Source organism: Podarcis melisellensis, assembly GCF_964234715.1.
Source record: "Podarcis melisellensis genome assembly, chromosome: 9".
Classification (NCBI taxonomy): Eukaryota; Metazoa; Chordata; class Lepidosauria; order Squamata; family Lacertidae; genus Podarcis; species Podarcis melisellensis.
This window is the reverse complement of record NC_138541.1, coordinates 40,740,002-40,760,294: the sequence shown is the minus strand read 5'-3', so window position 1 is coordinate 40,760,294 and position 20,293 is coordinate 40,740,002. Positions and strand designations below refer to the sequence as shown.

The window sequence follows — 20,293 nt, the reverse complement described above, 5'->3', positions numbered from 1 at the left end:
TTCCCTCTCTTTGGAAGACAGAAAACACAAAAATGGAATTCTCAGTTTAGTTGCATTTGATTTATTCAGAGTTGTTTAAAAACAAAATTACAGCTTTGCTAAGTTTTTAAAAATATCTCAAGGCAGTTTACAAAATACAAATATTAAAACTACCAAGAACAAATCAATTAAAAGAATCTAAGCTACAATCAGCAGAGGAAAAGATAAACTACAAACATAAGCAAAAACAAAACAAAAAAGCCAGAATAAATAACAGGGTAAATATCCAGAATGCTAGCCATAACAAAAACAAAGCTAAACTAAAGACAGAAGCAAATTCAGTTTAACAGAGTCACCCAAAAGTGTCAGCATTTCATCTGGTACTAAAACTGTGTAGCAGTTGAGCACAAATCCTGTGGACAGCATTGCACATCTGGAGGATGCACATGTAGCAAGATTTCTAGTGTTGAAAGCAGGGCATGAGGTGACGCAATGAGGTGTCCCAAGCCATCTAAGGCCCTTTAATGGAAACCTGAAACAAGCAGGTAGCTAATGTAGAACAACAACAACAACAACAAATTGGTTGATGTGCTCTAACCCAACCAAGCAGCTCTAGCCAACGACTTGGCAGCAGAAATGTGTACAAGTTCCAAGTTTATGGGCACTTTTCAGTAGTGGACCCCACAGTAGCTAGGACCACACAGTAATAAAGCATGGAGGTGATTAAAGCCTGTATGGTGGTTAAAGCCAGTGTGGTGTAGTGGTTAAGAGCGGTAGTCTCGTAATCTGGGGAACCAGGTTCGCATCTCCACTCCTCCACATGCAGCTGCTGGGTGACCTTGGGCCAGTCACACTTATTTGAAGTCTCTCAGCCCCACTCACCTCACAGAGTGTTTGTTGTGGGGGAGGAAGGGAAAGGAGAATGTTAGCCGCTTTGAGACTCCTTCGGGTAGTGATAAAGCGGGATATCAAATCCAAACTCTTCTTCTCTTCTTCTGTATGACTCTGGTGAGATAAGATCCAACTTTCCCAGGAAAAGGGAATAGTGTGTTTTATTGTTAGCTTATGTATTTCTTCTTATGTAATTCTGTTGTATAAAGATTCTATAGAAAGTAAATCACCGAGTAAACAGTGTATATTTTTTCATTGTAGATATGACTTTGTAGAAGTTGAAGAGCCCAGCGATGGCACTATTTTAGGACGGTGGTGTGGCTCCACTACTGTTCCAGGAAAACAGATTTCCAAAGGAAACCAGATCAGAATACGATTCGTTTCTGACGAATATTTTCCTTCTGAACCTGGATTCTGTATCCATTATACTCTCCTCGTACCAGTAAGTATTCTTCCCCCTCTTGTATTTCTAGCTCTTAGACTTCCAAGATGTAATGATAAAGAAAAATAATAATAAGTGTAACAATACAACGTTATATGCTGTATAAGGTTTCTTGTAATCCGCTTAGAAGTGCTTCTGGCTCAGGAATGGGGCAGAAGCTGGAGTAACTTTACAAGGAGGGACTTGAATGAAAGAACAACAACATTTGAGAACTGCTGTAAAGATAAAATTGTTAAGAACAGAGCAATCAAAAAATGGCAGGAGGAGGGAAAATGAATGGCAGGCAAACTACCTTTTCCTATCCACCACTGGACTCATGTTAGCAGAGCAAAAAATTAGGTTGTGTGTGTGTGTGTGTGTGATGCTCTGCAGTCTAGGTTTTTCATTTTTTGAGAGCCAGTTTCACTGAACGGGTGTAAACTACAGTATCTCCAGCCTGTCATACTATGCTCCCCATTCCAGGGAGAGCTGTGAATCTTTCTCTAGGCATGGCTCTGGAACGCATCCTCTTTGTTCTCTCCACCCTGTCCAAAGTCAGACCTCCAACAGTAGAGGGGAACTGGTGGTGGACCTTTCTATAGCTTCACATAGCAGGCATCTTACACTGGATCTCTGTTTCAGAGGGCAGACCCATCTCTCTCTGAGAGGATCTGATGGATCCTATGGCCTCTAGGATATGCACCCCACACAGGAACCACAGAATTATGATTAAAGAGAGCTGAAGTGTGTTTGAAACATTTTTTTCATTTTAAATTTTTACAAACATTTTAGACAAAAGGAACAAAATTATTTCAAATTTAATTTGACTTCCCTCCTCTCCCTTCAGCGTTTATTTATTTCACATCTTTTTATTGCTACATATCCAATTCAAATATATTTATACATTTTCCTTTATCCCCTTAATTATTCTTTACTGCACATATTTATATCAATCCTGCTAATGTTTTAATTTGTTTACAATATGTCCTTAAATAATCAATAAACTTTCCCCATTCTATTTTTAAAAGTCAGGAGCCAGTGTGGTGTAGTGGTTAAGAGCGGTAGTCTCCTAATCTGGGGAACCGGGTTCGCGTCTCCACTCCTCCACATGCAGCTGCTGGGTGACCTTGGGCCAGTCACACTTCTCTGAAGTCTCTCAGCCCCACTCACCTCACAGAGTGTTTGTTGTGGGGGAGGAAGGGAAAGGAGAATGTTAGCCGCTTTGAGACTCCTGAAGGGGAGTGAAAGGCGGGATATCAAATCCAAACTCCTCTTCTTCTTCTTCTTCTTGATTTCTTATTCTTCCAGTGAGTTTTGCCATTTCTGCATATTCCATTAATTTTAGTTGCCAATCTTCCTTAGTCGGAACTGTTTCTTCCTTCCATTTTTGGGCATAAATCATTTGAGCAGCTGTGGTAGCATACATAAACAATCTCCCCCCACCCCCGCTGTTCAATAGGTACATCCCCACCCATTATACCTAAAAGAAAAGTTTTTTGTTTTCTCACAAAATGAATCTTTAACATTTTCTTCAACTCATTTCAAGTGTTTGAAACATATTTTGTGGTGGGCGTGTAAAAAAGTTAAAGAGTACTGGGAAATTATTTATGATGAGATGAAAAAAAATGTTTAAAATAACTTCCCCAAAAAGCCCAGAGGCATTCTTGTTAGGATTAGTTCAGGCAGAAGTTCACAAGTGTTAGAAAAACTTATTTATGTATGCAACAATAGTAGCTCTAGTTTTGTTAGCCCAAAAATGGAAAGTGAGGGAGGTCCCTTGTAAGGAGGACTGGCCACTTAAGATGATAGAATATACAGAACTAGCAGGTCTAATGTACAGAATAAGAGAGCAAGAAGAACATGTATTTAAAGAGGAGTGGGAATCTTTTGTTGAGTATGTGTAAAACAACTGTACACAGTTGAAAATGCTGTCAGTATTAAGATAAATCTTACTGTTTAATTAATATTTGAGTGTTGTACAATTGGAGAATTGACTAAAATGGTTATATTAAAATATGCAGGTGTAATAGACAAACAAAATGAACCGTGGAAGGGGAATGAGGGAAGTCATTGAATATATGGTATTATGTAAAATGTTTATTTTGAAATGTTAAACTGAAGTCAATAACATATTTTTTTTAAAAAAAGAAACATATTTTAATGAATTGTCCCTAACTGGTAAAACATCACTTCCTGCTTAAATTCTTGAAGATGAAAAGGCAGAATAGATTGAGAGAAAATAGACTAAAGACAAACTAAGAAAAATGAAATTGAACAGTGTGCATTTTTATTTGTTATTGGAGACCACACACAGTGAAAAGAACATCTACCACCACTTTCAGAACTGGAATGTGTGGGTTTTTTTAAAAAAGAAAAGTATCTGCTATAATATTTTTAATTTTAGTAAACTGTTCTTGAAGAACAACTTCTAAGTCCATTAAGCATCTGAAGGATAATTGGTAAATCAGCCAACTTAGTGCAGACAAAAGGAAAATGAGCAGAGCAGAGGTCACTAAATTTTGGTCATTATTTTGCAACAATATTTCACTGCTTTATCCTCTAAGCATTTACACTTATACGGAAACCCACCCGATCTAATAACATTGACATTAATAATAATATTTTGAATAAATGAGAAATAGAAACATTTTATTTTCTACCACAAGCTCATCCTAGCATTTCATTGGTTATGCATTCCTGAAAACATCACTTCGAATATAAAGGTCTTTGGAAACAGTATTTTATATATTGACAAAAAATATGGTGACATATCACTCATCTTTGGATCCACGCAATCATTTTAAGTCTTGGGGTACATAATAGCATTAGTGTACATAGGTTCCCTCAGTATGCAGTAAAGGAAGTGACTTGCCAAAAAATTACGTTAAGAAAGTCTAGCCCAAGTCTCTTCGATACTGATATGATTTACATAGCAACAGTATGCTATGTAAACAGACGTGATAAAAAAATTCCAATTTGGGTCTGGGTAATATTCCTTCTAGCGACTTGTTTAGTTTAAATTATGTCAGTTACAAGCTTGGCATAGAACACCCAGTGTAGTAAAGTCTATTGTTACTTGGGTGGGGGGGAGCGGGTGAATGGGACACTTGATGCCTGAAGTGCCATTAAGGAATGCATGACTGATTGCCAAAGGAGTTATTAATTATTCGGGGCACTGAGAACAAAGCAGCTCCAGTTGAAGCTGAAGTTGGGGGCGGCTAGATCCCCCCCAGTCTATCTTGGCACCTGGTAGTATGTCATTTGTCATTCAAGATCATGCCAAATTTTCTTTACAAGAAACTCACTTTACCCCTCTTGCATGGAAGCTGAGATGGAAGATGGAAATCCAAGAAGCTTCTGAATGACCACCCTAGTTTGAAATGTATTTTCTGAAATGTTTTGAGCTTTGTATATGTACCAGACATTCACTTAGAAAGATAGCAATTTGCGCTGGGTTGTTATTATTGGCTTAAGAAACATTTCTCAGCCTGAAGCAACAGGAGCTGTAGTTTAATGCAGATATTCAGTATAAAGCTAATTAGTCACTCCTTACTACTAGAACTTAAGGCAGTGGAACTGTCTTCTTTCTAAAAATAAAATATTTGCCTTAAAGATATACACTTCTTCATTAAACAACTTTTATTTGCATTTTTATCAGTTTATATGCCATATGCCATTGTGAATTCTTTGTGAATTCATGTGATTTGCCAAGTCCAATAAACACAGACATGGTATATGCATTTTCCTCATGTTTTTTAAAAAGTTGATTAGATGTATCAGTCTGATATTATATAATATTTCTAGTCCAATTCACACACACACTGCTATTACCCAAGGGCAAAAGCTCTAATTAGTGCCAAAGGGAGCATCCCTTTCCATGACTAATAATAAACAAGGAAGGAATAAATTTGTTGGGATTATGGTTCACAAGCAAAGCGTTAAACCATCCCTCACTACTGTAATCCCAATGAAAATTGGGGGATGGGCTACTAGGAATTTTAAAAAGCATCCCTGATGTCCTTTAGAGTTATGTGTTCAGTGCTCTGAGAGCAGGGATGTAAGCATAATAGAACATGTTAAATATTGGTTAAAATGGCTCTGAACATGGATATTTTTTATGTAGCTCTTGCAGACTTGTCTATGAGAATAGATTAATATTTCATAACATGTTTTTATATCACATTATAGATATTTCTTCTTATGGAATACTAGGGTGTTTTGAAAAAGCAAAAAAAGGGTTTAAACTCCAAGGAGATGTCTCAGCCAAGAATGTCTCTTCTGTTTGTTTCAGTAATTCCCTGATTATTCTTCATGAAATATGAATCAGTAGAAATTATTTTAATTGCTTAATTTACACAATTCATTTTTGAAATGTAGTACTTTGTTGGCATGAAAATCTGTCGTTTTTTTAGGAAGAAAACAATTGTGTTACTACAATATATTGAGAGGTATTTGTAAAAGTTGTAGTAACAAAATTGTTTTCTTCCTAGAAAAAAGGGGGTGGCTAACCTATGCCCCCACCAGCTGTTCCTGGGTTACATCTGCCATAATGCTATACCATTGGTCATGGTAGCTGGGGCTGATGGAATTTGGAGCCCAACAATACCTGGAAGGCCGCAGGTTAGTAACTACTTCCCTAGATAATATTAAATCTACTGAGCTTTTGTGCTACCTGCTATGATCAACAGGATCAAAATTAGTCAGTCTTAGCCAACCTCGTAGCAATTGTCACAACTTGGGGGGGATAAAGCATTGAGTTGGATCCTTAGCCTCTTGGTTACCCCACTAAAGGGGTCCAGAAAGGGGTGTCTCTTTCTAGGAATCCACATGAGGACTGATGGGCCATAGTACCCTTCCAAATGGGATCCCGATGGGATTGCCCCAGTTTGATGTATGTCATAGAGCAAGTGTCAGTCCAGGATTGACCCAGCCTTTTTTTTTATCAATCAGCCAGATACATTGATGCCACATACATTCCTAGTGTCTTTGGCAAAGCCTACTTAAATCTATAATCAATAATAAGGTAAAGGTAAAGGGACCCATGACTATTAGGTCTAGTTGTGGCCGACTCTGGGGTTGCGGCACTCATCTCGCTTTATTAGCCGAGGGAGCCGGCATACAGCTTCCAGATCATGTGGCCAGCATGACTAAGCTGCTTCTGGTGAACCAGAATAGCACACAGAAATGCCGTTTACCTTCCCGCCGGAGTGGTACCTATTTATCTACTTGCACTTTGATGTGCTTTCAAATTGCTAGGTTGGCAGGAGCAGGGACTGAGCAATGGGAGCTCACCCCGTTGAGGGGATTCGAACCAACGACCTTCTGATCAGCAAGTCCTAGGCTCTGTGGTTTAACCCACAGCACCACCCGCGTCCCATAATCAATAATAGTTGTGACCTATTTCATCCAATACTGATGTCCTGTCTCTTATTTCTTCCCTTGGCCTGGGTGTGCAAGGTAAACTGTATTGTTGTATCTTTGGTGTTACACGTAAAGATGCTCAGTTCCTCAGTGTATTTTGTGTGAGTTTTATAATTTTATTTTATGTACATTTACTTTTTTTTACTTCTTGTTATTGATCAAGTTCTGTATATACTGCTAGACCATTCATTTTATGATTAATTTAATTATATACTTATTTTTTAAAGTCTTTAAGGCACTTCTGAAGTTGAAATACTTATTTATTTAAAATACTTTTATAAGCCCCTTTAATAATAATAATAAAAAAATCAGTAGGTGGTTTGCATAAAATTAAAAGAAAAAATACCTTAAAGAAATAAATGGGTTCAGCTAACACAACAAGACCAGATATTGGGACTGATGAGGGAAGGAGTATGCCTTAAGGTATTCAGTGAAGGAGAAAGTTTTACTAGGCGACTCATTGCTTTATAAAATTTTACACATTACAGAACATGTTATGACCTGAATAGGGGGAAATGGCACTAGCATTAAAATCTCCAACTCTCTTGGAGCATATGCCTTAAAGGTCATTAGGAATAAGTCTGTGGGTATACTGAATGTACAAGTATTTTTGTGGTGGGAAAAAAGTTTTAACTTGAAAGTTGAGACAGAAGGATAACCAGAAGTAGATCAGTTAATTTTGTAAAGCAGTTGCCATTTGTTTTTGAGGGTTTTTTTAAGCCCTCACCCAGGTTATTTGTTTCTCATTTTGGTCATAGTAATGCTAAGTTTGTTCAGAAAAGATGTGGTAATAATCCGTTTCTATTCCAGGCCAATCACTGTTCAACTTTACTGGCAAAAATAAGAACCAGCAGGGATAGTTCATTAAAACCTCAGAGCAGTATATAGTAAATAGTCTATAAAACCAACTGACTTGTTGGTTTAGGGGTCTCATTCTCACTTAGGTCATGAGAACTTTGGCTCAAATGTCATGCAAGGCCTGTCCCAATAGTAGTTCGATACAGATGCTTTCAAAAATCCAAAGAGTCTCCTACTGGCTTCCTTTGCCCCAAGAACAAGTAATTTTTATTGGGACAATACAGGGGTATGTGGTGGCAGGCATTCTCTAGGCCTTGATGAAGCATCTTTTTCCTGCCAGGGGTAGCAGTGCAGCTACCAGTCTGAGAATATGTAGGGAGAAACAAACATTTGAGCTTGCTTCTCAGAACCTCAAAAAGAAACTGTGAGAACAGAAGCCTAGGAAGCAAATGTGACCATGTACAATGGAGAGTGATTCAGTAGAGAAGGGAGTAGGTAACAGTATTGCTGTGTTGGCCAACTGTGGTATGTGAAAGATGTGTGAGTACTGCATACCCATAATTACATGTATAGTGTATGCATAAGCAGGGATGTGTGAGACAGTGAAGGGCCAATGGACAATCACACCAAAATGTGAATTAACACATCTAGTCTACTGAGGATCCAAAACTGTTTTAAACTATCTTAAAAATACATGTATGTTTTTAGAAGCAGTGTTTTAACGTGCCTCAGTGTAGGAGAGAGACGCATACTGGGTTGCATGGAAGTACACCATAGGAAATATCAACAACCTCAGATATGCAGATGACACAACCTTGATGGCAGAAAGTGAGGAGGAATTAAAGAACCTTTTAATGAGGGTGAAAGAGGAGAGCGCAAAATATGGTCTGAAGCTCAACATCAAAAAAACAAAGATCATGGCCACTGGGCCCATCACCTCCTGGCAAATAGAAGGGGAAGAAATGGAGGCAGTGAGAGATTTTACCTTCTTGGGCTCCATGATCACTGCAGATGGTGACAGCAGCCATGAAATTAAAAGACGCCTGCTCCTTGGGAGAAAGGCGATGGCAAACCTAGACAGCATCTTAAAAAGCAGAGACATCACCTTGCCAACAAAGGTCCATATAGTGAAAGCCATGGTGTTCCCAGTAGTGATGTATGGAAGTGAAAGCTGGACCATAAAGAAGGCTGATCGCCGAAGAATTGATGCTTTTTCATTATGGTGCTGGAGGAAACTCTTGAGAGTTCCATGGACTGCAAGAAGATCAAATGCATCCATTCTTAAGGAAATTAGCCCTGAGTGCTCATTGGAAGGACAGATCCTGAAGCTGAGGCTCCAATACTTTGGCCACCTCATGAGAAGAGAAGACCCCCCTGGAAAAGACCCTGATGTTGGGAAAGATTGAGGGCACAAGGAGAAGGGGACGACAGAGGACGAGATGGTTGGACAGTGTTTTTGAAGCTACAAACATGAGTCTGACCAAACTGCGGGAGGCAGTTAAAGACAGGAGTGCCTGGCGTGCTCTGGTCCATCGGGTCATGAAGAGTCGGACACGACTAAACGACTAAACAACAAGACCACAGGAAGCCATATCACTAGGGGTGTACTACTATACTTAGAATTAAGTACCAAACCACTAGAAACATTTGGCTTTTACAGACAAATTGGGGGGGGGGGGGGCAGAAAAAGTCTTCTATGAACGATGATCAAGAATAGTTTCTGAATGAAAATATGTCATGACCCAGACCCTTATTGCTCAAGACTTCATAAATCGTTTTTCTTTTCCCGCCTAGGAAGGCAAACACAATGACATTCAAATTGATCTTTTAAATAAAGTCCTTAGTGTGTTTCCTTTCAAACTTTTTCAGTAGTCCCCAGATCCTTTTAAACTTCTTGTCCTTTCATGCTGTAAAGATAGCTGGAGAAGGGTAGGAGACTTGGGCTTTGCACCTTTTCTCCTGCTTTTACACAGTGGCTGATCTGAAGTCCCTTATCCTTGCCTAAGAGTTCCTGAATATTAGTGTTAATTTGCACTATGTTACATCATCCAGAACATTAATTCTGAGCTGGTTTTTTATTGTGTTCCAGTTAGTCTTTCAATTTTGTTAGTATAAGAAGAAGAAGAGGAGTTTGGATTTGATATCCAGCCTTTCAGTCCCTTTTAAGGAGTCTCAAAGCGGCTAACATTCTCCTTTCCCTTCCTCCCCCACAACAAACACTCTGTGAGGTGAGTGGGGCTGAGAGACTTCAGAGAAGTGTGACTGGCCCAAGGTCACCCAGCAGCTGCATGTGGAGGAGCTGAGACGTGAACCCGGTTCCCCAGTTTACGAGACTGCCACTCTTAACCACTACACCATACTTTGCTAGTTTAGATTAGTAAAATGGAAGAAATGGCCAATTTTAAAAATTTGTGAATAAAAGCTTTAATATTTATTACTGCTATATAAAGGATCTTTACAGAAGACAAGATAACTCAGGACTGTAAAATTCTAATAGACTTTGTTGAGCTCCAAAAAGATATGGCCAACAAAAATAGCAGCTAAAGTTCAAAATAAGTGTAAAATGGAGCAAGTTTGGCACAGGAGATAGCTAAATGTTTTGATTACATATGATTTACATATATGCTTTTTATGATACTAGAAATCCAGGTTATCCATGTATTGGTAGTAGGTTCAAGGGAGGGGAAAAGAGAGGCTTGAGTGAAGAATTAACTTACAAAATTCATTTCCACTCCGTGCTCTGATTTCAGTTCCAAATATGGCTCTGAAAAAATATTAGACAAATTAATAGTGGATAATTGAAAGAGTGGATACAGAGAAAAGCTCCTAAATCATACGTAACTCTGGGAACTTGTGATCAGCCAATGGAATTGGTAGGAGGAGAAGAGAGGGAGAATTTAATACATGGAATTCATTGTAATTTAGATTGCTTTTGGGGGAGGGGAAACAGCAGGCAAACTTGTGGAAGATAGATCTATTTTCAGTGGCTATGAACCATTTGGGTGAAACCTCAATGCACAGTAGCAGATGTTGAAACAAATGGAGGCTGTTCTTCCTTTCATGTGTTATGTACAATAGGCATATATATGGTTATCTGTCCTGGAAATGAAAGTCTTGAAGAGAGTTCCACTGGCTATGGAATTCCCTTTGACTAACTTCTACCACCAAGTAAATACATCCCTTTTATTTCCTGGATGAAATCAGCTGATGCTCTTTAATGTTTCAGGGCTTTTCCCCCCTGCACTGCTGCACTATACTTTTATTTATTTATTTAGCAAATAACAGACTGCCATTCATAACACAGAGTTACCTCAGGGTTGTTTCCAACAAACATATTCCATTCCTAAAGCAACAGTAACACACAATACAGTACTTGAAAACTAATCATTATTTAAAAAACAAAAACAAATAAAAGTGTGATTTCAAGAATCTCAGTAGTTCTAGAAAGTACACCAAAGATCACATATAGTTCATAAACTGTTTGTCGCCTGCTCCCTGATACAGTTCTGTGAAGTGGATTTCACAAATAGATTTACGGTTAGAGCTGATTAATGCCTAACTCGACATATAGTGGCTGTCTTAGAAGGATGTGCCAAGTGCAATTAATTTTCAATTTTATGTTGAGATGAGTGTTCAGAGATGACTGCATCCTTCCTGTGGTATATGATACATTGATCACTCTCTCCCAGTGGCACTGCAAAGTAATCGGTTCACAAGCAGGCTGCTATGTGAAATCTGAGAAAGACAAACACGTTCTCAGACTCCAAGCACATTGCAGCTAGCCACTTACTTTTGGTTTAGCTTTGATAAAGTTTCCCATATTTTGATTCATATGAGTAGTTCTTTTAAGCTCTTGAAAGGAAAGCATCCTTTAATTGTGGCTGACCACATCCCCATCATATAAGTACGCAAAGACTTTGTTACTACTGGGTACAGCTCATTTATAGCCTTCTAGGATAATACAGTGGTATCTTGGATTGTTTGTTCTGGTAAGCTTTTAAATGTTCTCTGTGAAATAGAGATAAAGATTTATATTTATAAACTTTTCTGCCTCAACTGTATGCCCCCCCCTAATACATACCTATGTTAGCTAAAGCTGTAGCCCAGGAATTAGCATCATGAAGACACCGTCTACAAAAGTTCTATACAAACCTCTGCATTCTTAATATACTTCCCTGAGACTGGTATAAAGTGTGTTATTTTAAAAGCAAATGTCAAATTCTCCTTTGAACTTTTCATTTCAAAGCTTCCCAAAGTACTTAATGCAAAATAGATGCGTTGAGTATTGGTTAATTGTCTTTATTTCTTTGTTAAAAAAAAGAGAGGGGGTGGAAGAGGCAGGTGATAAGAGATAACGGATTTGTTAATTGGTTAAAGGGAAGGAAGGAAGTTGCAGCAGAAACTTGTAGGGCTGGGACATAGAAGGAAGAGGAGACTAGAAAAGGGAAGTCCTTGCTTGACCTCTCTTAATTTACTAGTCGATGAACATTTTAAAATGAAAAAGTTCTTCCTTCCACTGTGTTAATAAAATATGTTTAAAAAGAGAGAAAAACGCATCTTTATTTTATGAATTGGGATGTTGAAGTGTGTGCTACATTATTGAGGAGAATTATTGTGGCTTCACCCCCTTTTCATGAAAACAACTGCTAAGAACAAGCTTGATGACAACTGACTATTAAATACCAAATGGGTCAATAGACAGTAGTTTGGAGGAAAGTGGAAAGCACTTTGCACATGCTCATAAGTACACCCCCCCCCCATTCCAGAACTCAGTGCTGATGTTGAAAACAGGTTTCTGAGCTAAGGTTTATTGAGCCTTCGCATAAATTAAGTCTAGGAAATGTTTGGGATGGAGAACCTTTGCTATTAGCAAGAAGGAGGGGCAGCTGTGAAAGAAAATAAAAAAATTGTTTTCTGCTAGGAAAGTGAAAGGGAAGCATTGAATGGCTTGTTTAGGTTGGGAAAAGAATTTATGTGTTAATGGTAATAGAGATGGGGCTGGTATCTAAAGATATGTTCTGGGCCTGAGATGTGTGTGTATAAATGGCATGTTTCCTGAGTGCAGTTGCTGCACATTTTATCCCGATGATTTGGCATTAATCCTGTTTTTTATTCCGTCCATACTTTGCTTCTTTATAATTGTTCTTATTTGAGCAAATAGTTGATGGCTTTACAGATACTTTAAGAAAGTACTTAATTTTAATATTCCTTAGCTCCTTGGGTTGTTAGCCTTCTTACCAACAACATTGCTAACAAAATTCTCCTGCATGAGTTTGGACTAAGAGGTGATTGTCTAGATATATTTCATTGCCTGAGCATAGACAGCTGGAGCTTTCTGTTTAGACACCAGCCCAGAATTTGTTTAAAATCTATTTATGAGGTTGACTCCACCATCTTAATGGGATGTGATTTACATGGCTATAACAGCCTGTTTACCTCCATTCAAAGTGAAATAAGAATTTTGTGCTCAAATTGCATGTTAATTCTTGTATCCATAGATATATAATGATTTCTAATGAAAAAGAGGGTATCTGGCTTGGTTTATGAGATCACAATTTACTGGAACCTCTTTAGAACTTTGAGTGAACTGTACTTGACAGTGCCAAGGCTTGTTAGGATGCATTTTATAAGCATAGAATTCCTGCAGTTTCAACCTTGTCACAGATTTTATTTCTAGGTTATCCTTTCACTTTGTTACTTAGAATAAGTGTGCATTTTCTGTAAAGGTCCTCCATATTCCATTATAAAAGCAGAGCATATATCTAGTCCTCCCTCCTCCCATCACTCTTACTTAAAAGGAATAGCATAAAGCAACTCCTTATTGTAAGCTTTTCTAAATGAAATGTTTCATTGAGTTGTGAGTATATAAAAACCCATTTTAAATAAATTATTCCAGGGCATTAGTGTGTCCAGCAATGTTGTTCCTGCCAGAAATGCCAGTTCTCCATCTTCTTAAATTATTTAACATACAGATTAATGCATAAAGCTTTGGCATAGCTAAATAGGGATACATATATAATAATAATTATATATATAATTCTCCCTCCCACATGCTGCATTAATATTTCTTACTGTATAAAAGTACAGTAAGCGCTATAAACATTCCTAACTAACCATGCTGGAGTTATGTGCTGGGTGAAAAGGCATCTTATCAGTTTTTAACTTGCTGTATATATTAGGCTTAGGAAAGTTGCGGCTTTTTTCTTTTTGAAGTTCAGAGACTAAAATATTTTGCATGTGTTGCTAGGACACACAAGGTAAACTTACATTCTCTAAGGAGAGTATGTGTACGTCTGGAGCGGGAAAGAACGACTCACTGTAAATGAGAAATATTTGAATTTATATTGGCAAGAAAATAGCTAATATATGGCCATGTACTTACCAGAAGATAAGCAAAACTGTTTTGAAAGCAGTAATAATTCAGATATTATTAGCTGCAAATAGAAAATTGGGCTCTTTCATTAAAGAATCAAGATATATTTATTAAGTAATTAATTTTTGCAATTTACTGTTGAAGAACTCCTGGGTGATAAAAAGCTTAAATGAAAAATGGCAGGAAGCATCTTTGTTAATTCAGTCCTACAACACTGATATATTTCTTCAAGTCTATTTTCGGCCATGATCGCATCGATCTCTCTTCAGTGAAGCCACTGAAATTTGACCTTAGGCAGCACTGCTTCCTATTTTTATCTTTTTTACACCAGTTTGTTTGTCAGTTTAAGAACTGCATATTACCACCTTACAGAGACATTAAATACATGCCTATTGAGAAGTGAGCTTCATTGAATTCAATGGGACTTGCTTCCAGGTGAGGATAGCAGCCGGGATCACATAGATCAAATTCTCAGCTTGCAGGATTATATGCTGAGAAACTCTTTTCGTACGCACTTTGCCAACATCTAGGTATGCTACTGAGTGGTTTTTTCCAGATTGAAAAGCCAATTTTTATCATTATAAATATATTAAATTCATTTATTATTTGCTGCAGATAAAATATATTGGCATGATTTCACAGTAAAAATATCAACCATAAAACCTTTTTAAAAATCATATGTAAAAATAAATGAAATGAATTCCAGTACAGATACAGGCTGAGATAAAGTTCTCCACTTAACACTTGTTGAACAAGGAGGGTCTTCCTTAGGTACCAAAAAGCAGTAGAGTCACCTCCTGTTTGATATATAGCAAGGAGTTCCAAAGAGCAGGTGCTGCCACAATAAAGGCTCAGTTCATATATCATAAGGAGCTGACCTACTGTTGAGATGTCATCTGTAGAAGGCTGACTTCTGCAGAGTGTACTGATCAGCTGGGTGTATATGAGGCAAGACCATCTTTTAGCTATCCTAGTCCCAAGCTTTGTAGGGCTTTGTGCACCTACACCTTGAACTTAACTCAGCAGCTAGTTGGCAGTCAGTACACTTCTTTCGGCAGTGGTATAACATAGGGGTAATTGTCTGTCCCAGTGAGCAATTGTGCCACTGTATTTTGCACTAGCTGCAGCTTCTAGGTCAACCCTGAGGGCAGCCCAACAGTGGAGTACATTAATCTACTCCAATGTGATGCTGTGCTAGTCCTCACTGGAGACTGCAGTGAATGTAAATATGGCATCAAGATTGTTAGGGAGGCAAAGTGCCTTGTAAATGAGTCACAGGGAGATCTAAAACTCCATTTTCTGGACTAAATGTTAAAACCCGAGCAATACAAAAAGTTCAGCTAGACAGCTACTTGAGTATGCAATAAAGGCAGAGGAGTGGGTCTTAGAGGTGTTACAAAACGAGTCATTTAATCATAGAATTGTAGAGTTGGATGGGACTATGAATGTCATTGAGTCCAGGCTCCTGCAATACAGGAATATTATCATGCTTGCATCTCTTTGAAATAAAAAGCTAAGTTTCCAAGATACATAGTTGCCTTGTCCTAATAATGTCTTCTAGCATAGTGGTGGTGTCTTCAATATGACTTACAGAATTGGTGGAGTAATGAATTATGTCCTTGTCCTTTGACTGTTTCATTAAAAGCTGCTAATGGCAGAATCTTTATTTGCTCTGAAGGGTTTTCCTGTACAAATAATCAAGACAATCTTTATTTTAATATTTTTGCTCCGTTTAGGTTTTCAGAGCATAGTTTTTATTGCCCTCAATGAAAGCACAAAGGTCTTGCAGGAAAAGGTTTTCTCTGCATTGAAGCCAACTATATTTTGATAGCTTCAAATGTGTGCAGGAAAATGCCGTATAAATAGCAGAACAGGAAATTCCACTTGATCCAATACTAATTGTCATTTTTGGCTTCACTATAAGGCAGCGGCAGACCTAAAGTATTTATACATGAGTTATAGTTTGCTCTCCTATTCGCATACAGTACTATGCCAGAGATAAAATATTCGGAACTATCTAGTATTTAAAGATGTTTTAAATGAATGTAAATAGATTTCTGGGTATATATTTTTATTGCATTCTGCCCTAATTGGCAAAATCAGGATGCCCTCTTGACTACTGCTTTATTTTCAGTTGCTCTCCTGTAGACCTTTCTATCACAGGCTTTGCCTCTTTTGCCCCCACAACATACTGAATTGACCCATCCAGTGAGCTTCTTCTCACTATGATCTCCACTATCTGTCTTCTCAGTGATGACAATAACAGAGAATTGTGATCAGATATTTCCCAAACTGTAAAGTGAAACTTAAAGAAAGAAATCGGTCTCCTTCCTGGGCAAGGCTGGATCATTGAAATTTAGGGTGCCCACATAAGGCATGCATGTTTGTGTGTAAACAAATATTCAATATCTTCATAAAGGGACCCCTGACCATTAGGTCCAGTCGTGACCGACTCTGGGGTTGCGGCGCTCATCTCACTTTACTGGCAGAGGGAGCCGGCGTACAGCTTCTGGGTCATGTGGCCAGCATGACTAAGCTGCTTCTAGAGAACCAGAGCAGCACACAGAAATGCCGTTTACCTTCCTGCCGGAGCAGTACCTATTTATCTACTTGCACTTTGACGTGCTTTCGAACTGCTAGGTTGGCAGGAGCAGGGACTGAGCAACGGGAGCTCACCCTGTTGCAGGGATTCAAACCACCGACCTTCTGATCGGCAAGTCCTAGGCTCTGTGGTTTAACCCACAGCGCCACCCGTGTCCCTTAATATCTTCATAGAGTTATGTGAAAATCCTTACAGAGCAATATTCTATATTTAAGAATCCTGAAAGCAGAAACACTGGATTTTCTCCAAGGCTTAGTGTTGGTGAATCCTACCAGAATTCAGACATGGCATGTGTATTCTTCAACCTGGAGCTAGGGATTGAGATTTGTCCTTTAGTTGGGCTTGAGTTGGAGCTGGAAGTACAGAAATCAAACTGCCATTCACCAGGCAAAAATGGATGTCAGGCTCTAATGGTAGAAGTAGCAGTTCTTGTGATCCAGAACCATGCCTGTACCGATGGTTACTTCTGTTGGCAGTAAGAGATTTTGAACAGCCCTTTTGAAACTGGAATGGGGAATCTTGAATGCATATCATTCATAACTGTAGGGGCCATGAGCCACGGTTGCTTTCAATTGTTGGCATATTGCAATCTAGGTTTCTATTACTGAGAATATTGTCTCTCTTACTGCTGGTATTTTCATATAATTGCTCAACGAAATATATAGACCAATTCTGCTCACTCATCAAAACAGTTTTTACTAATGCTAAATACATGAGAAATGTATGTGTTGGCATTTTTGCAGGGATTAATTGCATGTAATGGAATTATGTTTTTCCTTCAAAGCCTCAGAGTGCCATTAACTCTAATTGTTTACTGACATACCATTTATCACTTTGTGTCAGTCTATTGAGTATATTTGCCAAAGTTGTACAATAGTTTGTTTTATAACCCAGCTTTGGTAAGAGTGAACTGTGTGATGAAAATAAGAGGAAACTGTATGTAATAAGCAAAATAAATATGTTGCAATCTTATGCACATTTATCTAGGAGTAAGCCCCATTGAGAAAAGTAAAATGCCCGAGAAAACATGGATATGATCAGACTAGTCCTAGATTATCACTATTTTTCACTTGACTTTGTGTTTATTGACAGTATTTATAGGAAACACCCCCCCCAACCTATGTTGTCTGATTGCCTTGTAGAAATTTAAAGACCAAAATACAATATAGAACAATAAAAAGCATAACAAATGTTATTTCTGGCAGATATATAACAAAGCACAATCCATAGAATGAAAAGCCCAGGAGTTTTTAAGGTGTTGGTGAATTATAAAGCTTCACCTGGGGACAAAAAAGATCATAAATATGGTTCTAGGCAAACTTCTCTAGGAAGGCTTTTCCAGAGATTAAAGGTATATTGGTCTCAACAGATATCATGGTGTGTGTGTGTGTGAGGGAGAGAGAGAGATTAACCTCTATCATTATATGCACCTAAGATGCTTGTTTTTCTCCTTACAACATCAGACAGAATCTGCCAGCCCAACAATATTACCACCTTCAGCTTTACCATTAGAGTTGCTAAACAATGCAGTTGCTGGATTTAGTACTGTGGAGGAACTTATCAAGTACCTTGAACCAGACAGATGGCAATTAGATTTGGAAGACCTGTACAGACCAACCTGGCAGCTCCTTGGAAAAGCATACATTCATGGAAGAAAATCTAGAGGTAACCAGCGGATTTATATCTTGTGCTTTGTTTTGGCATGCTAATGTTAATCTTTCATTGGAATTTGCATGAAGTATTCTTTATTTGTATTGATTACAGTTGCACAGTCCTTACCCAGCAGCTGATGCAAGTATTAAATTGCTTTGTGGACTTTCTGGAACTACATTTCTTTTACTCTTTTAACTGAGTGTTCTTGATTCATCAACATTTACTAGAGTGGAGGTTAAACAAATCAGCTCAATGTGATTGGGAAACTGGGCTATCCTCATATCAAATACCGGTGGACGAGCTAAAATATGTTTTGTATAGGCACAGCAGAGACTAGTTGTGATGATCACTCATAGCTTCTAGTGTGATTGCTGTAGCAAGTAGAAAATAAGATTAAAAAGTGAGTATTTTGGAAAACAACAGGAGTGGTCCTTTAATGAATATAGTTCTGACTCATTCAGAATGCCAGTGAATGTATTTGCATTCTTGCCCTTTCCTATGTAATCTGCAGTAGGTGATGGTCACTGCTTTGCATGGCTTGTTGAAAACCATTTTGTGGTTGAGATCTAGTAGACTGCAATCCTGTACCCATATTGTGGCATAAGCTTCATTGAATTCAGTGGCACTTACTTCCACATATACTGTGATTGTGCTGTGAATGGACTAAAATCCCCTGTACTGTGATCCAGCTAGGCAACTCTTATGCTCCTAAATGCCAATTAAAGCTCTGTTGACTAGTGAAGCAATTAACCTTTCTGGGGGTAGAAAGGGAGAAAAGTAAAATAACAGCTGCATTAAACCTCATGGGCAGATTTATTTAGTGCTGCTCTTCTATCTTATCAAAACAATAGTGGGCAATTAAATTGTTTAACCAGTAGAGTTGAATTTTCGTGTTAGAACCTGTTTTCTTACATGAGAGTGGTACTGAAAAAGAGTTTCCTTTCACTTCCCTTTGAATTTAGTTTCAGACTAAATCTGATTTAGCTGTTAGGCACTAACTGCTATAATTTACATGCATTTGATATTTAATGATAGGGAATACACAATATTCCTGCCCTTCTCGTGCATGATCATGGAGGATAGTCAAGCATAACTATGACTGCTTGAATAGAGTTAAATATAGGGTTTTGATAATTGCAAGGATATGCTAAGACTGGATCTAGGCAGAATCTTTCAAGAACCTATTTCATTTGTTTGATTTGATCCCTAGAAAACAGCATAGATGTCTGCCTCTGTCCTTTTTTGCTTGCAGCATGTAAAATGTAACTACAGTGTCCTATGTGTGGACACGCGATAGGATTTATTAAGATTAGAATATTCATTTTCTGTTTATTTATTTATTAGGATTAGAATATTCATTTTCATCTTTCTAGTTTCCCCCCAATATATATATATATATATATATATATTAAAACTTTAGATAAATCAAAATCCCATCATTGGATGGCATCTACACAAAACCAAATCCAGGAAAACTGTGAACACCCCACCCCAACAAAGAAAACACCATCAGCATAAAACTTTTTAAAGAGTTTTAATTGGACACTAAATTAGAATTGCTGTTAAATAAAGACATACTGAGTATAGTCATATCCCTCTTAAAAGGACCACCCTCAGATTGCATTACGAGAGTATGCAACAGCCTAAGGCAGAAAACGTGTCCTATTGAGATGACATGGTATTTGCTGTAGACATTCATAATTGTTGCAGAAATGCAGTGTTTGGTTTTTAATACCATGTGATGCCTTTTTTAAAAATCTCACTAGAGTGGAAAATGTTATTTAACAGAAAATACAACTTCAGCTCTAAACATCATTGTTTGATATAGTAAATAATTTCATAGCAACTATTGTTGGCAGTAGTGAAAATAAACCTGGATGAATTATACTGGGTGTGTGCACCCATCTTTGTTGCAAATGCTGTAGATTTCATTAGTTGCTATTATCCAAGCAATGGATTATATTATGATGCTTCTGGCAGAAACCATAACAAGTTCAGGTCCGTACAACATTGTGTTTCCCTAGTTGCGTGTTCAGACCCAGAGACCTCCCCATTAAATAAAGTCACACTTGACTCAAATTTTAGTTTTGGTTTTTGGCAGAATTTAGGCCACAACTTTCTTGATTACAGAAGGTGAGTGGTTGCATAGGCTCTG

General features: G+C 38.0%; 1 protein-coding gene across 1 annotated transcript in view; it reads left to right on the top strand.

The window, feature by feature from the left end:
• PDGFC (platelet derived growth factor C) overlaps positions 1-20,293 on the top strand; it is a 101,410-nt gene that overhangs the window by 74,112 nt on the left and 7,005 nt on the right. The window contains exons 3-4 of the mRNA XM_081926199.1: positions 1,132-1,312; positions 17,949-18,150. Of these exons, the coding sequence (XP_081782325.1) occupies positions 1,132-1,312; positions 17,949-18,150 (383 nt within the window). The remainder of the gene's footprint in view (positions 1-1,131; positions 1,313-17,948; positions 18,151-20,293) is intronic.